The following is a 17,331-nucleotide window of genomic DNA, read 5'->3' on the forward strand; positions in this document are numbered from 1 at the left end:
GTACTGTAGAGTCGGCCCCAGCCACTGATGTAGCAGGGTGCCTCGTCGGGCAGGACTTCACCAGCAGGAGGGAGGCAGGCGAGCTGGACTGAGTCTCCCAGCTTGGCGGGGCGCGACAGCTTGATGAGGGCGATGTCATTGCTGGGGAGGAGGGAAGAGTCATGGGAGCCTCCTTATCCCCCAGACCAAGCCCCACCTCCCAGCCTTTGCTCCAGATATTTCACATTCCGACCACATCTGCCCCTTTTCCCTGCAGACCTCTTCAGCTCCCTGCTCACCCTTGACCTTCACAGCTGTCCTCAGGTTTCACCCTGAAGTGGTTCTCACACTTCAGCTGCATCAGAATCACCAGGAAGGCTTGTTAAAACAGAGGTTGCTGCCCTAACCGGTTTGGCTCAGTGGATAGAGCGTAGGCCTGCGGACTCAAGGGTCCCAGGTTCGATTCTGGTCAAGAGCATGTACCTTGGTTGCGGGCACATCCCCAGTGGGGAGTGTGCAGGAGGCAGCTGATCGATGTTTCTCTCTCATCGATGTTTCTAACTCTCTATCCCTCTCCCTTCCTCTCTGTAAGAAATCAATAAAATATATTTTTTAAGAGAAACATTGATTATATGTTTAAAAAAAAAACACAGGTTGCTGGGCCCTATTCCACAGTTTCCAATGCAGGGGGTCTGGGTGGGGCTCGGAAGTTCACATTTCTAACAGGTTTCCAGGGGGCGCTGTTGCTGCCGGCCTGGGACCAGCCTTTGAGATCCCCTGCTCTTGGTCTTCATCCACCCGCTTGTCACTCAACTCACTTCACCTGGGTCTGATTTTTCTCTCCACTTACTCGGTTGCTGGGCCCCATCCCACAGTTTCCAATGCAGGGGGTCTGGGTGGGGCTCGGAAGTTCACATTTCTAACAGGTTTCCAGGGGGCGCTGTTGCTGCCGGCCTGGGACCAGCCTTTGAGATCCCCTGCTCTTGGTCTTCATCCACCCGCTTGTCACTCAACTCACTTCACCTGGGTCTGATTTTTCTCTCCACTTACTCCAGGAGCCCGGTGAGGACAGGTCAAGGTCTTGATCCTCATGGCCCCTCATTCTTGTCCTGCACTTTTAGGGGTTCTGCACTCTGCTTGGACCTTCCCACCCAAAATACTGAACCATCCAGACACACAGTTTGCATATGGTTGAGGCCTTAAGTGGCCCCCCTTTGTGTCCTCACCCAGTGACTGCCTCCTTGACCTTCATAACCACCCAGGAAGCACAGAAGTTCACCCTTGGCAAGTGGTAAAACTGAGGCCCAGAGAAGGATAGTGACTTGCCCAGGCCGCACAGCGACTTAGTGCTGGAGCCTGACTCTTAGTCCAGTGCTTCTCCTTTTGCCCAGGGTGCCGGGAACCCAGGATGCACTGGGTGATAGCTGTTGAATGGAGGAACTCTTGATTTGGGAGACTGGGTTCTAGAGGAATCCTGGGCTCTGAAGCCAACCAGCCAAGTGGCCTTGGGGGAGTCCCTGCCCCTCCTTGGGCCCTGCTGTCCCCGACTTAGGGAGAGAGGTTTGGTGTAGATGATCCTTAAAAGCTCTGCTGGCTCCGACCCTCAGCGTGTGGACCTGGGCACAGCTTGCTGGGCCCAGAATTGGCTTTGGGTGATGGAGGGATGAGTAGAGGAGCCCCTAGGTCCCAGGCCTGAGAGTTCACTTACCCACAGGCCACGCAGTTGGGGTTCCAGAGTGGGTGCACGAAGAGATCCTCAGAGTTAATGGGGATCACCTGCTCGGGGCCCTCATCCTCAGCCCGGTCATACTCTCCCAGCACCACCTGGTAGGTCATGGAGCTCCTGCCAGTGGAGATAAGGTCAGTCCAGGCCTGACTGGCCTCCCTCCCTCTGTCCCTCCCACAGCCACCCACCACCCTGGCCTGCCAGGGTCGCATGCAGGGACGGGGCAAGTGAGAGAACTCACGAGATGCAGTGGCCCGCAGTCATGACCCACTCGGGGGCAATGAGGGTGCCACCGCAGGTGTGGTGAAAGGCTCCGTTCTTCTCATACTGCAGGGAGATCTGGGGGCCAGGGAGGGAGAAGCTTAAGTGGTTTGGACCCCACAAGGAGGGTTGCTACCCCTGGCTGTGTAGGTGCACTGTACAACTCTAGAGGGCCTCCTGCCTGCAGAAAAGAACGGCGCCCTCTAGAAAGACGCAGTGCCCAACCTACGCAGCTGCTCATGGTGGCCCTAGAATCCCACTCGCTCTGTCCAAAAGCCCCTCCAACTCCCAGCCCTAGGATCTCCCCGGGGACCTCCACATTCTCTGCCCTCTAAATTTCTGTCTCGAGAGCCCCAGGCCCTCTGTTCTATCAGGCACCCAGTGCTTCTGAACCTCTGTTCTTTTAAGGCCCTTTCTTGGGCCCTCCGAGGCACAACCCACCTCAAGTTCTCGGCCTCTCTTCTTTATCCCACATTCAGATTTTCAAAAGCTCCTACTACACCAGGGGTTGGCAAATCATAGCTCCTGGACCCAATTGGGCTTATGGTCTATTTTTGTACATAAGATTATTGGGAAAGAGTCATACTCATTCATTTATGTATCATCTATGCTTTCATGCTACAATGGCAGAGTGAAGTCATTGCAATGAAAACTGTATGGCAACAAAGGCTAAAATATTCACTCTCTGGTCCCTTATGGAATAAGGTTGCTGTCTCCTGCTATAAACCAGTGCTATCCAATAGGAGTTTCTGTGGTGATGGAAATGTTCTATATTTTGACTGTCCACTATGGTAGCCACTAGCCACATGTGGCTATTGAGCCACTGAATTTAAAAATAAGTAAAGACTAGTTTATTGAATTTTAGAGAGAGAGGAAGGGAGAGGGAGAGAGAAACATTGATGTGATCAGTTGCCTCCTACATATCCCCTACCAGGGATCAAACCCGTAACCAGGCATATGCCCCAACTTGGAATGTAGAATGTGCCCCGACTGGGAATTGAACCAGTGACTTGAACTGGTGACCTCTCGGTGCATGGGAGGACACTCAACTAACTGAGCCACAACAGCTGGGTGACATTATCGCTCTTTTCTACAATTCAAGGAGTCTAGAAATGAGTCCCCAGAAATCTCCCTCCCTGTGTGTAGAGCCTGAAATTCTACTTAGTGCACCAACCCTTGGGTTAAACATTGCCCTCTCCAGATTCCACGTTTAACTTGCAAACATCCCTGTGAGGGTTACAGGTTGAATGGGCAAAACTTCCACATAGATTGTCCAAGGGTTTTCTGGCCTTTGGAAGCTGAAGTGGATACCAGAAGCAAAGACTAGATGCCTTGCAGTCGGAGCACGAGGTACAGCGCCTATGGCAGGAAACAGTGCCACGGGTATTGCTCTTACCTGCCAGGGCCAGCTGTAGGGGACGGCGTCCTCGCCATTGACCACCCGGGTGGAAGGGTGGTAAGAAGGTCGGCCACAGCCCGAGGCTGGAAGGGAGAGTAGAGGTGTCAATCAGCTAGAGGGTCCCCAGAAGCTAAGGAGAATTCTGGGTCCCAGTCCCAGCTGTGCCACAAACTGGCTCTGTGACCCCATAAAGCCCCTTCCCCTCTCTGGACCTCAATAGCCTTGCATATGAACTGTGAGCATTTGGACTACAGCAGAGTCCCAGGGGTCCAGGGATAGAGATAAACATGTGGCCTCTTCCCAGGGCAACATTGAAGGGTTTAGTGCCCTTAGAACAGTGCCTAGAGCCTAAGAGCCGTTGAAAAGTGATAGCTATTACTGTCAGTCAAGGAAGGCATCTTCAAGGAGGCGGCCCTGAGCTGGAATGCAGTGTGTCAGAGTGACCAGGAAGAGGTTAGACCACAGAATATGGAGCGGGTAGGAGGAGTGTGAGAGGAGAGTTGGAGGAATAAGCAAAGGAGTAGAATTTCCAGCCTAAGCAGTCCAACCACAGAGCCCAAACTTTTCACCATTAGACTGTTTGCTGCCCCCACTGAGGACTCCCACCATAGCCCTTTGGGTCTTTCTCCTAAGCTGGCCCACCCCTGGCTTCCTCTCCATTATCCTGCTCAAGTACCAGGCTGAAAGCCCCCTCAAGCATGCCCTAGATACAAGCTGAAGACCCCCTCCTATACGTGCTGGGTTCACGAGACCCAGGGCAGGGGGCAGACTTCAAGGGCTCCTGACCCAGTGTAACACAGGCACAGGCCGGGGTCTTACCGAGGGCCACCAAGAGGAGGGAACTCAGCAGCCGGAGCATGGTGCGTTTTGAGATGATAAGAAAGAGGCCCAGAGCCGGGACTCTAATATAGGGCAGAAGGTTGGTGGGGGACTGGACTGGGCCCCATTTCTGGAACAGGTGGTGGGAGTCCAGGTCTCCCACGGTCCAAGGCCATGGCCCCACCCACTGCAAAAGGGGGAATGACAGCCAATGACAGGACCCAGAGTTCTACACAATGCTACCTGTATAGTCACAGAGTTCCCTCATGTGGCTATACAGGTGGCATTGAATGGCCTGCTGATAACAGGGGAGGGGGAAAGAAAGTTCACATGAGAACAAAACAGCCTCTTCCAGGAAAGAACATGGGCTTTGGAACTGGCCAGACCTAGATTCAAATCCTGCCACCTCCAAGCTCTGCAACCTTGGGCACGTGGATTAACCTCTCTGAGCTTCAGATTTCTCATCTCTAACATGGAATTGATATTAGTATCCACCTCAATAAAAAAAAAAAAAATTGGCTGGTGTGGTTCAGTGGTTGAACGTGGGCCTTTCAGGAGGTCATGGTTTGATTCCGGGTCAGGGCACATGCCTGGGTTGCAGGCTCGATCCCCAAGGCGGGGCTTGCAGGAGGCAGCCGATCAATGATTCCCTCTTATCGTTGATGTTTCTAACTCTCTCTTCCTCTCCCTTCCTCTCTGAAATCAATAAAATCACATTAAAAACATTTTTTGTTGAGTACTTTCTCTATATCAGGGGGTGCACCGCTAAATAAGACATGACCCCAGCTCTCCTAGAAAAACAATAACAAACCAAAAAATAAGTTAAGGCTGTTTCTGAGTGTGGCGGTAGGTGCTGTAAAAAGAATGACATGTGAGTGACATGTGGGAACAGGAGTAATGGGTCCAGAAAGAGTGACATTTGGACTGAGGAGGTTGTGTTTGAATGAGTCCTAGAGGATAAGTAAAGGAAAAGCACTCCAGGTAAAAAGGACAGCAAGTGCAAAGGTCTAGGAGCTGGAATGGACGTGGCTGGTTTAAGGAGAGGGAGGTCAGTGTGGCTGGAGCACAGTCAAGGTGGAGAGTGGGGGGTGATGCGTCAAAGAAGAGGAGCACCTACAGCTGAGTTCACCTGTGATTCAGCAGTTCTGTTCCTAGTACAAACCCTGGAGAAAATCGCACATGTGCCCGGGAGGCGAACAAGTATGTTCCAGGCAGCCCTGTCCTCCATCCTTAATCACACCTCAAGTGTCCATCAAGGAGAATGCGTGAATGCATGTCTATATGTAGAGTATTCAGAGAATGGAGTATGAATCCGCAGTCAAAGAATGAATCACAGTGACATGCCACAATGTTGATAATTCCTAGGAATGTAAATTAAGGAAAAAAGGTCCTTTTTTATAGAGGTAAAAACATACTTTTTAACTAAAAGAAAAATTAAAAACATACTTTTTAAGGACTACAAGTAGATGAATTAAACTGTATAAAAAAGCAAGCAGAGTGTGATGGACATAGGATTCTGGATGGTGGTTGGCTGGAATCTGGTGGGGACAAGGACAGGTTGTATGTTGCTAGAGGTTCTAGCTTTGCGTTAGTAGATTTTGTTTTGGGTTTATTGAAGGTTAATTTACATAACAAAATTTGCCAGTTTTAAGTGTAAAATTAATAAGTTTTGACAAATACAGTTATGTAACCATCACCACAATCATAATACGGAAGTTTTTTGTTTGTTTGTTTTTTATTGTCTAAAGTTTTACATATGTCTCCTTTTTCTCCCCGCCCCCACAGCCATTCCCACCCCGGGCAAGCCCCCACCACCCCAGTGTCTGTGTCCATGGGTTATGCTAATATGCATGCATACAAGTCCTTTAGTTGCTCTCTAACGCCCCCTCCCCTGCCATTTGTCTCTGGATCTATTCTTGTTCATCAAATTATGTTGGTCATTCTATCCCACATATGAGTGAGATCATGTGATATTTATCTTTCTCCGACTGGCTTATTTCTCTTAGCATAATGCTCTCCAGTTCCATCCATGCTGTTGCAAATGGTAAAAGTTCCTTCTTTTTTATAGCGGCATAGTATTCCATTGTGTAGATGTACCACCGTTTTTTAATCCACTCATCTGCTGATAGGCACTGAGGTTGTTTCCAAATCTTAGCTATTGTAAATTGTGCTGATGTGAACATAGGGGTGCATATATCCTTTCTGATTGGTGTTTCTGGTTTCTTGGGATATAGTCATAGAAGTGGGATCACTGGGTCAAATGGGAGTTCCATTTTTAACTTTTTGAGGAAACTCCATACTGTCTTCCACAGTGGCTGCACCAGTCTGCATTCCCACCAGCAGTGCACGAGGGTTCCTTTTTCTCCACATCCTCGCCAGCACCTATCATTTGTTGATTTGTTGATGATAGGAGAAGTTTTTTTAAAAAAAATTTGTATTGATTTCAGAGAGGAAGGGAGGAGAGAGACAGAAACATCAATGATGACAGAGAATCATTGATCAGCTGCCTCCTGCATGCCCCCTATTTGACACTGAGCCCACAGCCTGGGCATGTGCCCTGACCCGGAATCAAACCTCAACCTCCTGGTTCAATCACTGAGCCATGCTGGCTGGGCAAAACTTTTTTTAATCCTCACCCGAGGATGTATTTATTGATTTTAGAGAGAGAGGAAAGGAGAGAGAGAGAGAGAAACATCAATGTGAGAAACATCAATCTGTTGCCTCTCATACGTGCCTTGACCAGGAAATCGAACCCACCATCTTTTGGTGTATAGGACGACACTCCAGCCAACTGAGCCACCCGGCCATTCCAGAACACTTTCAATACCCCCAAATTTTCCTCCTGCCTGGTTTCATGCTGTCTCACCCCCACACCTGGCCCCAGCACCCAGTGGTCTGCTTTCTGTCACTACAGTTTTGCCTTTTCTAGAATCTTTACTACAAATGAAGATACAGTCTATATCTTTTGTTTCTGGATGCCTTTTCCTTAGCATAATGCTTCTGAGATTCATCTGCGTTATTATGTCAGATGTGGTTTTGAAGGTGCTAAGTACATTATTTAAAATAACTATATGTCTAACTAAATGAAAGTGGCCCGTGAGTGAACTAATGACGCCTGAAACAATGATGAGAGTATGTCATGGGCTGAGGATTATAATTTATCTAGTTCTATTGCCTGAAAGAGAGAATAAGAACAAGAGAGAGAGGTGGGTGAAGGGCAGATCCTGTAGGGTTTATTTTCTGGTCAGGTAATAAGGAGTTGGGTCTTTATTTTCAGCATAAGGAGCAAGCCATGGGGGAGGGGGAGAGGGACTGATTCAGTGGGGGAAGGACCTGGGATCTCATTTATGCTTTCAAAAACTCTTCCTGGGTGCTGCGTGAAGGATTGTGGGTGAGAGAGAAGGGGACCAGCTGGAGCTATTTAGGGGGTGGGCAAATGTGAGGGGGCGGGGCTTGGCCTTGGGCAGTAGAGATGGAAACCGGTAGGGGTGGGATCGGGGCGTGTTTTGGAGATAGAGCGATACCTCTGTGACGCGTGAAGCACAGTGCCTGGCACAAAGTCAGTGAATTTAGTCCACATTCATCCGGGGAAAAGACAGCACATCCTTGGCTGTGGCAAGCAGCCCCCCAGCCCAGGGCCAACACGTTGATGGTGCTCAGTAAACACTTGCTAAATAAGGCAAAGTGGCTCTGCAGGCTTTCCTGAGTCACCCCTCCACACCCAGTGCTCCAAGAACGGCCAGGCTCCTTCCTGCCAGTGCTCCTGACGCAGCGCAGAGCCCTCCTCTGGGCTCCTGCGTTCTGGAAGCCGGGAGGAGGGCCATGCTGAGCTGCTGTAGATGGATCCCCAAGGCGGAATGTCAGGCACCAGCTGGGCAGGTTTTCTCTCAGAAGGTCACCCCCTCCCATGACACCCTCAGTGACGTCTGCACCCCAATACCCAGGCTCATGGAAAATGTGTGGACACAACAGAAGCAGCTGTGAAAATCCTTCAAACTGTGATAAAAATAGCTGTGCCTTCCCGTACCACCTGTTCCCTATGGGCCTGGACATGTTTGTTTGCTCAGCTTTAAAGCTCTGAGTGATTTCTCAGGCCCTGGGCTGAGGAAGAAAGAGGGAGGAGGGGGCAAGCTATGGGAAGGTGGGAGGCAGGTCAGATCCTCCCAGATTCCACTGAAGAATGGTGAAACAGCCTAAAATGACCTAATGATCTCATGCAGCGGTTCTCAACCTGTGGGTCGGGAACAATGAAAATACATCCTGCATATCAGATATTTACATGACGATTCATAACAGTAGCAAAATTACAGTTATGAAGTAGCAACAAAAATAATGTTATGGTTGGGGGTCACCACAACATGAGGAACTGTATGAAAGGGTGGCGGCATTAGGAAGGTTGAGAACCACTGAAATCCATCTCTTCTGTCTGAAAAATAGGGCCATCAAGACCCAGAGAACTGTGAGGACTGGCTTAAGGCTCCCTGATTTGTCGCTGCCTGGCCTGGCAGAAGGTAACCCACAGGCACCCCCACACACACACTTCACACCATAAGCTGTCCCAGCCTTTATCCAGGCGGCCTTGAGCGGATCCCGGCCTCTCTGTGGGCTCTGCAGACAGACATATGGCCACCCTGGCCCTCCGTCCTCCAGGACCACTGTCCCATCACAATCTGTTGGGTCATTTCACCTCCAGGCCTTGTGGACATAGTCAGCCACGCTGCTGACTTACCCTCTGGGGGTTCTCTGGCCTACGAGCAGATGGAGCAAAATCCCTAGAGGTGAACCTCTTCCCAACCCCTGGGAAGAGGGTGCTGGCCAGGAAGGTGGAGGGGCCAGCTCTACCGTAGGCCGCAGCCTGAAACACAACAATCCACGCCCTGAGTGGGCGGTGGAAGTCAGGGTGGGGAGAGTACGGGGAATTAGGAAGTAGGTATGGGGGCGGGGAGTGGGGCAGTTGGGGAGCCTTTTTCTTGGGGAGTTCCTTCATTTCTAGTTCCCACCTGATGGGAAGTTCCATGAGGACAAAACTTTCTGGTATTCACCTTTGAATTCCCAGTGCCTAGAAGGGGCCTGGCACACAGTAGGTACTCAACAATATACATATGATATTAAAAGAGTCAATGACCGAATGAATGAAGCTACAGGACTCTTCAGATGCCCGACTCTTTCTACCCTGAAAGTACAATTGACCCTGACGTTCATACAGGGCACATCTGGAGGCTGGGACTGTGTCGGGGGAAGCTCAGTGGCAGCCTTGGGATGATGGTCCGGAAGAGCAGCATCCTAAAGGGTATTAACAGATGTTCTATGACAGATGGACCCACGGGAATGGAGCCCAGTGAGGCAGGGGGTTTTGTCTGCTTTGTTCACAGCTGTGACCCCGGGTCTCAGAACAGACCCCAGTGGGCACAACGTACAGAATCAACGGTCAAATGGGGTTGGAAAATACAAGATTAAACAAAAGTTCAAATTCTTTCCTGCAGGACTTCTCTGAGCCTTTAAGATACCAATGTTCACTGTGATTCATACACAGTGATTTAAAAAAAAATATTTTTAGTGATTTCAGAGAGGAAGGGAGAGGGAAAGAGAGATAGAAACATCAATGATGAGAGAGAATCATTGATCGCCTGCCTTCTGCACACTCTCTATGGGGGATCGAGCCCGCAACCAGGGCATGTGCCATACGCAGTGATCTTTTTTTTTTTAAAGATGTTTTTATTGATTTCAGAGAGGAAGGGAGAGGGATAGAGAGAAACATCAACGATGAGAGAGAATCATTGATAGGCTGCCTCCTGCATGCCCCCTACTGGGGACCGAGCCCACAACCTAGGCATGTGCCCTTGACTGGAATCGAACCCAGGACCCTTCAGCCCACAAGCCGACGTCCTATCCACTGAACCAAACCAGCCAGGGTCGCAGTGATCTTAAGTCCAGAACTCTCTGGTGCCTCATTGCCCTGGAGTTCCCCAGTTCCAGCCCCATCCCTCTCAGATGGGACAGCCCAGCCTCAGGGGTGGGGACAGAGGCCCAGGTCCAACAAGTGCCCCATCTGCCCTGCAATGGCACTGAGAAGCCACCGAGGAGACCCAGGACTGGGATCGCATGCAGGTGGCTCTTGTCCCAAGGAAGCCACTGCCTCAGCCGGGACCTGAGGAATTGTTGGTTCATAGTCCTGGGAGGGATGAGGACCAGGGACAGTCTTCTTCCCACGGCTGGTGCCATGTCTATTGGGCCTGAGCAGGGGTGGGGTGGGAGTCCCTCCCCCCAGCGGCCCTGGGCGATGGTGGTGAAGGAGGTGTGAAGCCCTCCTCCTTACTGCCCTGCTGTCCTGGCACATCCATATTCAACAAATATTTGTTGAACACCTACTAGATTCCAGACATTGTCCTGGTCAATGGGGATCCTTCTGCGAGAATGACAAGTCCTCTGAGCTCACAGCCAGCAGGGAGAGTGAGCAGCAGAAATTCAGTCAGTCTGCTGGATACTGTCCATCTGCTCTCCACTCAGCCCCACCAGCCCCACCAGCCCCACCCTGCCCCTTTGGCCGACCTGATGGATTGCATCAGTGGGCTCTTGTCCTCTGGGTTTGGTTCAGCCAATGGAAGGTGCCAGCAGGAGACTGGAGGATGGAAGAGAGAGAACTTCCAGTATCTTATTCCCTCAGGTTTGCAATGCCCGCATCCTTCCACCGAAGGCCCTGTCTCCATTAACTGCCCCTCCCTCTGCCCCTTCAGGCCTGGACTGGTATCAGCTCCCCATTGTTGCTAGCCTCGGAATGCTCACCATCCCTTGTTAATTTCTCCAACCCTGTCTGTGCTTTCGTTACATATTCCTCAGTTACCCCTGGAGTTCTCCTCCCGGATCTTGACTGATGACACATGTTTGCACGAATGTAACAGAGACCCCCAAATAATAGTGTGTATTCCCCTCACCCAGCTGGCGTGGCTCAGTGGCTGAGCGTCGACCTATGAACAAGGAGGTCATGGTTCGATTCCCAGTCAGGGCATGTGCCTGGGTTGTGGGCTCGATCCCCAGTGTGGGGCATGCAGGAGGCAGCCAACCAATGATTCTCTCTCATCATTGATGTTTCTCCCTCTCCCTCTCCCTTCCTCTTTGAAATCAATAAAAATGTATTTATAAACAAAAATAAAGAAAGAACCAAAATAAAATGTATTTCCCTCTAACTTCGAAGTCTAAGCTGGCGTTGCAGCTTTGCTCCGTGAAATCCATCCGTAGGGTGTGCCCTCCCCTGCAAGCCATGTGTTATGGGTTGTGCCCCCCGCCCCAATCCCTGTGTTGAAGTTCTAACCTCTCATAGCCCAGAATGTAATCATTTGGACACAGGGTCATTGCAGGTGTAATTAGTTAAGAGGAGGTCATTAGGGTGGGCCCTAATCCCATATGACCAGGGTCCTTACCAAAAGGGAAACTTTGGACACAGAGAGAGACACACTTAGAGGGAAGATGGCCATGGACAAGCCAAGGAAAGGAGCCTGGAACCCAGCCTCCCCCGCAGCTCTTGGAAGAAACCAACCCTGCTGACACCTAGACCTCAGACTTCTAGCCTCTAAAACAGCGAGAGAATACGTTTCTGTTGTTTAAACAACCCAGTTTGTGGCCCTAGGAAACTCACACAGCACAGTGATGGCGCCTACACTGCACCCACATTCCAGACAGAGAATGGCAAAGAGCAAGCATGGCCTTATCTCTAAGCACCCGATCTGGAATTTGTGTTCACCTCTTCTGTCGACGGTCAGAAATCAGCTCGGTCTGCCTTTCAGCCAGCCCCCCAAATTAAATCTTTCCCACCTGTTTTGTGCCCCTTCAAGCCCAGACCTGCAGTTCTTAATCATCCCCTCCCCAAATACCCCGAGGAGAGAGACACCCCACCATAGAACGAAAAGTGTCTAGGAAGCACGTGTTAGATTTCAATTACCCAATAACTGCCCAGTGAGAAGCCAAGAAGAACAGCTGGAAACCTGACTTACACTATTAACTTTTTTTATGGTATGAATAAAGCTTATTTATTAAAAAAGAAAGAAAGAAAGAAAGAAAGAAGAAAGAAAAGAAAAAGAAATCAGCTCAGAACCTAGCTGTTGGCTCGGTGGATAGAGCATCGGCCTCCCAACTGAAGGGTCCCAGGTTCGATTCCGGTCAGGGGCACATGCCCGGGTTGTGGGCTTTATCCCCAGTGGGAGACTTGCAGGAGGCAGCCGATCAATGATTCTCTCTCATCATGGAGAGAGAATAGGAACAGATGACTCCATTCTATCAGCCATAAGGAACAGATGACTCCATTCTCTCTCTCCCTCTTCCTTCCTCTCTGAAATCAATAAAAATATATTAAGAAAAAAAAATAAAGAAATCAGCTCAGGCCTCCCCTGGCTGCCGGGGTTGGGGATGGGGGGGCCTGGGAAATGCCCTGTGCGCCAGGGAAACTCCTCTACCTCTAGAAGCAAGGGAGAGTGGCTCCTGGGGGCCGCTGCAGGTCTCTGGCACCAAATGTCACAGATAACTTTCAGATGCGAGCAGCAGGAAGCCTGGTCTCAGGTAAACAATTAGGAAATGGATTAGCTCACAGGACTTCAAGTTCGGAGGTGGGGTAGGAGGCCTGGGGGAGGTACACCCAAGTCCGGGTTCTGTTCTCCGCCCTTCCCAAGGCTCTGCCCTGCACAGGCTGGGAGTCAGCTGGCTGATGGTGTCAGTCAGGGTCAACCAGAAAAAAAGAAATCTCAAGTATTTGAAAGCGAGGGAATTGGTTACCCAGGTGAGAAGACAACAGGGAAGGTGGAGGAACCCAGAGATTAGCCACAGCTGCCTGTAGGGACAGAGGAAGAAGGTGAGCCAGGGTCACCCAGCCCAGACCTGTTAAGTAGAGAAACCTTGGAGGAGGTACAAGGAGAAAAATACCCTAGTTTCTCCCTTCCTGCCGCCCTCCAGTCTCCCAGCGAAGCCTCCATCTTATATAAAAACTGCTGTTTGAAATTTTAACCCTGATAGTATGGCTTCTGTAAACGCTTGCTTAAATAATAAGGAAAATAGGACTACTCCCACTCCAGAGAGGCCATAAACTATGCCCCAGACAGAGTTGTCAGTGCTGACCCAGGCCAGGCCTTGAGATAGGGTCTCATGGCCCCTTCCCAGCACGCAAGCCTTCTTTCTCAGAAGGCCCGGAAGTCTCATTCCAAATTTGTGAGACAAAGGACTGGAAAAAATATAAATAGAGAAGTTTCCTCCATGTTGGGGTTCCCAGAATTTGAAAGACACGTTTTTCTCTGGGCCTGCGCAGAACTTATAAATAAAATGTAACTCCGTTTTTCTACGCGTGGCTTGGTTCTTTCTCCGGTCTTCTGCAACACCAGCAATGCCTCCCATTGGCTGAGCCCCCCTGGAAAGCAGGTGTCACTGGTTTCTGGGAAATCCAGTCTGCAGGAGTCAGTGCCCCAGCCCCCTGCCCAACCACAGTGAGGAACAAACCTAAGGCAGGAGCTTCCATGGGAGGTGAGGGCAACAAGGGGCCTTTGAAAGGCTTTCAAGGAGAGAACGTGATGTAAAGTATGTTTTCAACTCTGACTGCTGAATGGAAAATAGTTTAAAGAGGATCAAGAATACCAACTGGGGAGACTAGCTGGGAATCTACAGAGGTTGTCCCGGTAACCAGGTGGGGGCAGTGGAGAAACAAATGAGCTGAGGATGTGGAAAGTGTTCAAGAAAGATGAAGCCAAGAGCTGACAGGGGAGTCACACGGGATGTACACGAGCAAGCCAGGACGACCCAATTCTGTGGCCCAGATACATGGGGGTTTGCACACAGCAGGCACTCACATAGTGCATATGGTGCGCGCGCACACACACACACACACTCAGCAGTGCCCTACCCCTATGGCTCATTTTCACACAGCCACTGACTTCCCTTTACATGGAACTATGCCTTATTGAGTTCCTATTCCTGGAAGGCTTTCAGTCACAAGGAACAGATGACTCCATATAAAGAGATGTAAATGGTTCAGGCTTTCTCACCTAACCAGAAGGTGAGGGCAGGACAGTTGCTGATTTGTTAACTCAGAGGCGCGGTAATGCCACCATAGACCCAGCTTTTGTCATCTTTGCTCTCTGCCAGCCTCAGCATGTTGGCCTCTCCTCTTGGGCTGCCTCCTTCTCATCCCAGGAGCAGACAAGGATTTGAAAGCAGGCAGTTTATTTGGGAGATGATCCTGAGAAATATGTGTGGGGAAGCAAGGACGTGAGATGGTAAAGGGAAGAAAGCCAAGATGGGGTGCATGCATGGACATCTGGGGCTCAATCCTACTAGGAAACCCTGGGAGCTGACCCCTCAGAGTTGTCCCATGCACATTCCCGGAGAACACCTAGTGTGCACAGGTGAGAATCACTCACATGCACATGTCCATCATGCCCAGGGCGTGGTATGCAAGCACACGCTCAGAAGTTGCACCGTGCCTCCCCCATGTACAGGCACCCCCCCCAACACTCACACACGCACCAGAGCACACACCTCTCATGGACATCTGGGGCTCAATCCCACTAGGAAACCCTGGGAGCTGAACCCTCAGAGTTATCCCATGCCCATTCCCGGAGAACACCTAGTGTGCACAGGTGAGAATCACTCCCATGCACATGTCCATCATGCCCAGGGCATGGTACACAAGCACACGCTCAAAAGTTGCACCGTGCCTCCCCCATGTACAGGCACCCTCCCCCCAACACTCACACACGCACCAGAGCACACACCTCCTGCCCATTAAAACAAACATCACTGTTTTAATCTGCTTGGGATGCTATGCAAAATACCATAGACTTAGTGGCTTAAACAACAGACATTTATTTCTCACAGTTCTGGAGGCTGGCAAGTCCAAGGTCACTGGCAGACCTGGTGTCCTGGTTTGCAGATGACAGAGAGCAGAGAGCAAGGAAGCAAGCGCTCGTGTCTCTTCTTATGAGGGCACCAATCCCATTCACGAGGGCTCCATCCTCATGACCTCATTACTTCTTAAAGGCCCCACCTCCTGAGATAATCACACCGAGGTTAGGATTTCAACATGTGGATTTGGAGAGACACATTCAGTCCATAACAATCTCTCTCACTGCTTCTTACTCTGGCCTTTGACTTGGGCCTGACAAAGGCTAGGATATGAAACATTTCTGACAAGAACTCCACCCTTAGGACCCCTAAAGTGGAATTGCTAGAAGTTGCAGTGCAGGAGGAGTGCCAGAGGGGGGAGCCAGAGCAGCCCCTTCCTGGAGACACGCTGGGACTCTCTTGCTCAGGATGTAAATTTTCATTTTACCAGCAGGAGGCGCCCGAGAGCCATTATTGTCTTCAGGGTTTTTTTTTCTTTTTCTTTTTTTAAAAAAATATTTTTTTATTGATTTCAGAGAGGAAAGGGAGAGAGAGATAGAAACGTCAATGATGAGAAAGAATCATTGATTGGCTGCCTCCTGCACACACTCTACTGGGGATCGAGCCCACAACCTGGGCATGTGACCTCAAACGGAATGGAACCCAGGACCCTTCAGTCCGCAGGCCAACACTCTATCCATTGATCCAAACCATCTAGGACTTTTCTTCTTTATTTTCCATCACCATTTATCCCCCCTGTACCCTCTTCCACCTCCACCCCCCACACCCCCAAATCACCACACTGTTGCTTCAGTCCATGAGTTCTTTCTCTTATTTTCTTTTTTGATCAATCCCTCCACCCATCCCCCTCACCCCCGTTTTTTTCTTCCCCTAGTAGATTTGTGTGAGGGCTTGTTTGTTTCTGGGTGTGTTTGAGGGTGAGGAGAGGTGTGGAGGTTTAGCTGAGTGTAATGGGTGCTCTCACTACCAATTCTCGGCGCTGCATCACCCAGGCTCCATTGTCCTGACACAGCTTTGGTGCTCAGTTTGTGTTAAAAGAAAAGGATGGGTGGGTAGAAAAATGGATGGATGGATGGATGGATGGATGGATGGTTGAAGGGATACAGAGAAGATAACCCAAAATAAAAATTTTAAAAAAGGTAAAAAGAGAAGAACTGGGGAAAAGGATGCACAGCAGACAGATTAGGAGGGGTATTAGGGAAAAGAGAAAAATGCAAGGAAGGCATGTGACCAGGAATGGGGGTGTCATGTCATGGAGTGGTGAATGAAGGGGAGCAGTGAAAATCTGTAGGCCTCGCCCTAGCTGATGTGGCTCAGTTGGTTGGAGTCATCCCGTGCACCCGAAGAGTGCTGGTTGGATTCCGGGCCAGGGCACATGCTGGGGTTGTGGGCTCAGTCCCCAGTGGGGGACATGCAGGAGGAAGCCGATCAATTATTCTCTCTCATCATTGATGTTTCTGTCTCTCTCTCCCTCTCCCTTCCTCTCTCTGAAATCAATAAAAGCATATTTAAAAAAGAAGAAGAAGAAGAAGAGGAAGAAGGAGAAGAAGAAGGAGAAGAAGAACTGGAACCCTGGCTGGGTAGCTCAGTTGGTGAGAGCATCATCCCGATATACTAAGGTTGGGGATTTGATCCCTCATCAGGGTACACACAAGCATCAAACAATGAATGCATAAATAAGTGGAACAACAAATCATGTTTCTCTCTCTCTCTCTCTCTCCCTCACCCGTCCTCTCTTTCTCTAAAATCAATAAATTTTTTTAAAAAGAAGAAGAACTGGAAATTTTGACATGGGAATCAGCAGCCTAAGGGTAGGAGGCCTGTGTGGGTGGGTGCCCCAGAACAGGAGTGGGCGGGGGAGGGTACGGCGAGGTGACATGAAGAAGGGCCCCCAGTGAGCTTCACGGTGGGAGGCCTGGGCCTGAGGAGAGAGGAGCCAAAGGACATGAAGAACTGAGTGATGGCCCTTTGTTCCATGTTGGGCTATTATCTGCCCTGTGCTATGTTGTCACCCTCTGTGACCTTGTGCCTCTAGTACAGTCTGTCACACACAAGAGCTCCATGTCTGTAGTGGTGTGGGATACAGATGAGGAAGGAGTCCTGGTCACAGTGGCCAGAGTGTGTGTGGGGGCGGGGGAGTGCAATTATGCTGATAGAAGATAAGGGTCACCGGAGGTGGGGCAGCAAAGAGGGCTGAGGATTGGTCCAGCAGCAGGAATTCAGAGTGAGGGATGACAAGAAGCTATAACAGCCCCCCACCCCAGCTTTC

General features: G+C 50.2%; 1 protein-coding gene across 1 annotated transcript in view; it reads right to left on the reverse strand.

The window, feature by feature from the left end:
• CELA3B (chymotrypsin-like elastase family, member 3B) overlaps positions 1 to 4,260 on the reverse strand; it is a 6,393-nt gene extending 2,133 nt beyond the window's left edge. The window contains exons 1-5 of the mRNA XM_005859673.2: positions 4,185 to 4,260; positions 3,363 to 3,448; positions 1,947 to 2,044; positions 1,688 to 1,822; positions 5 to 141 (exon numbers count right to left, since the gene is read on the reverse strand). Coding sequence (XP_005859735.1) covers positions 5 to 141; positions 1,688 to 1,822; positions 1,947 to 2,044; positions 3,363 to 3,448; positions 4,185 to 4,224 — 496 coding nt within the window. The 5' untranslated portion in view covers positions 4,225 to 4,260. The remainder of the gene's footprint in view (positions 1 to 4; positions 142 to 1,687; positions 1,823 to 1,946; positions 2,045 to 3,362; positions 3,449 to 4,184) is intronic.
• Positions 4,261 to 17,331: the final 13,071 nt, after the last annotated feature.

This window comes from Myotis brandtii, unplaced genomic scaffold, assembly GCF_000412655.1.
Source record: "Myotis brandtii unplaced genomic scaffold, ASM41265v1 scaffold129, whole genome shotgun sequence".
Taxonomy (NCBI): Eukaryota; Metazoa; Chordata; class Mammalia; order Chiroptera; family Vespertilionidae; genus Myotis; species Myotis brandtii.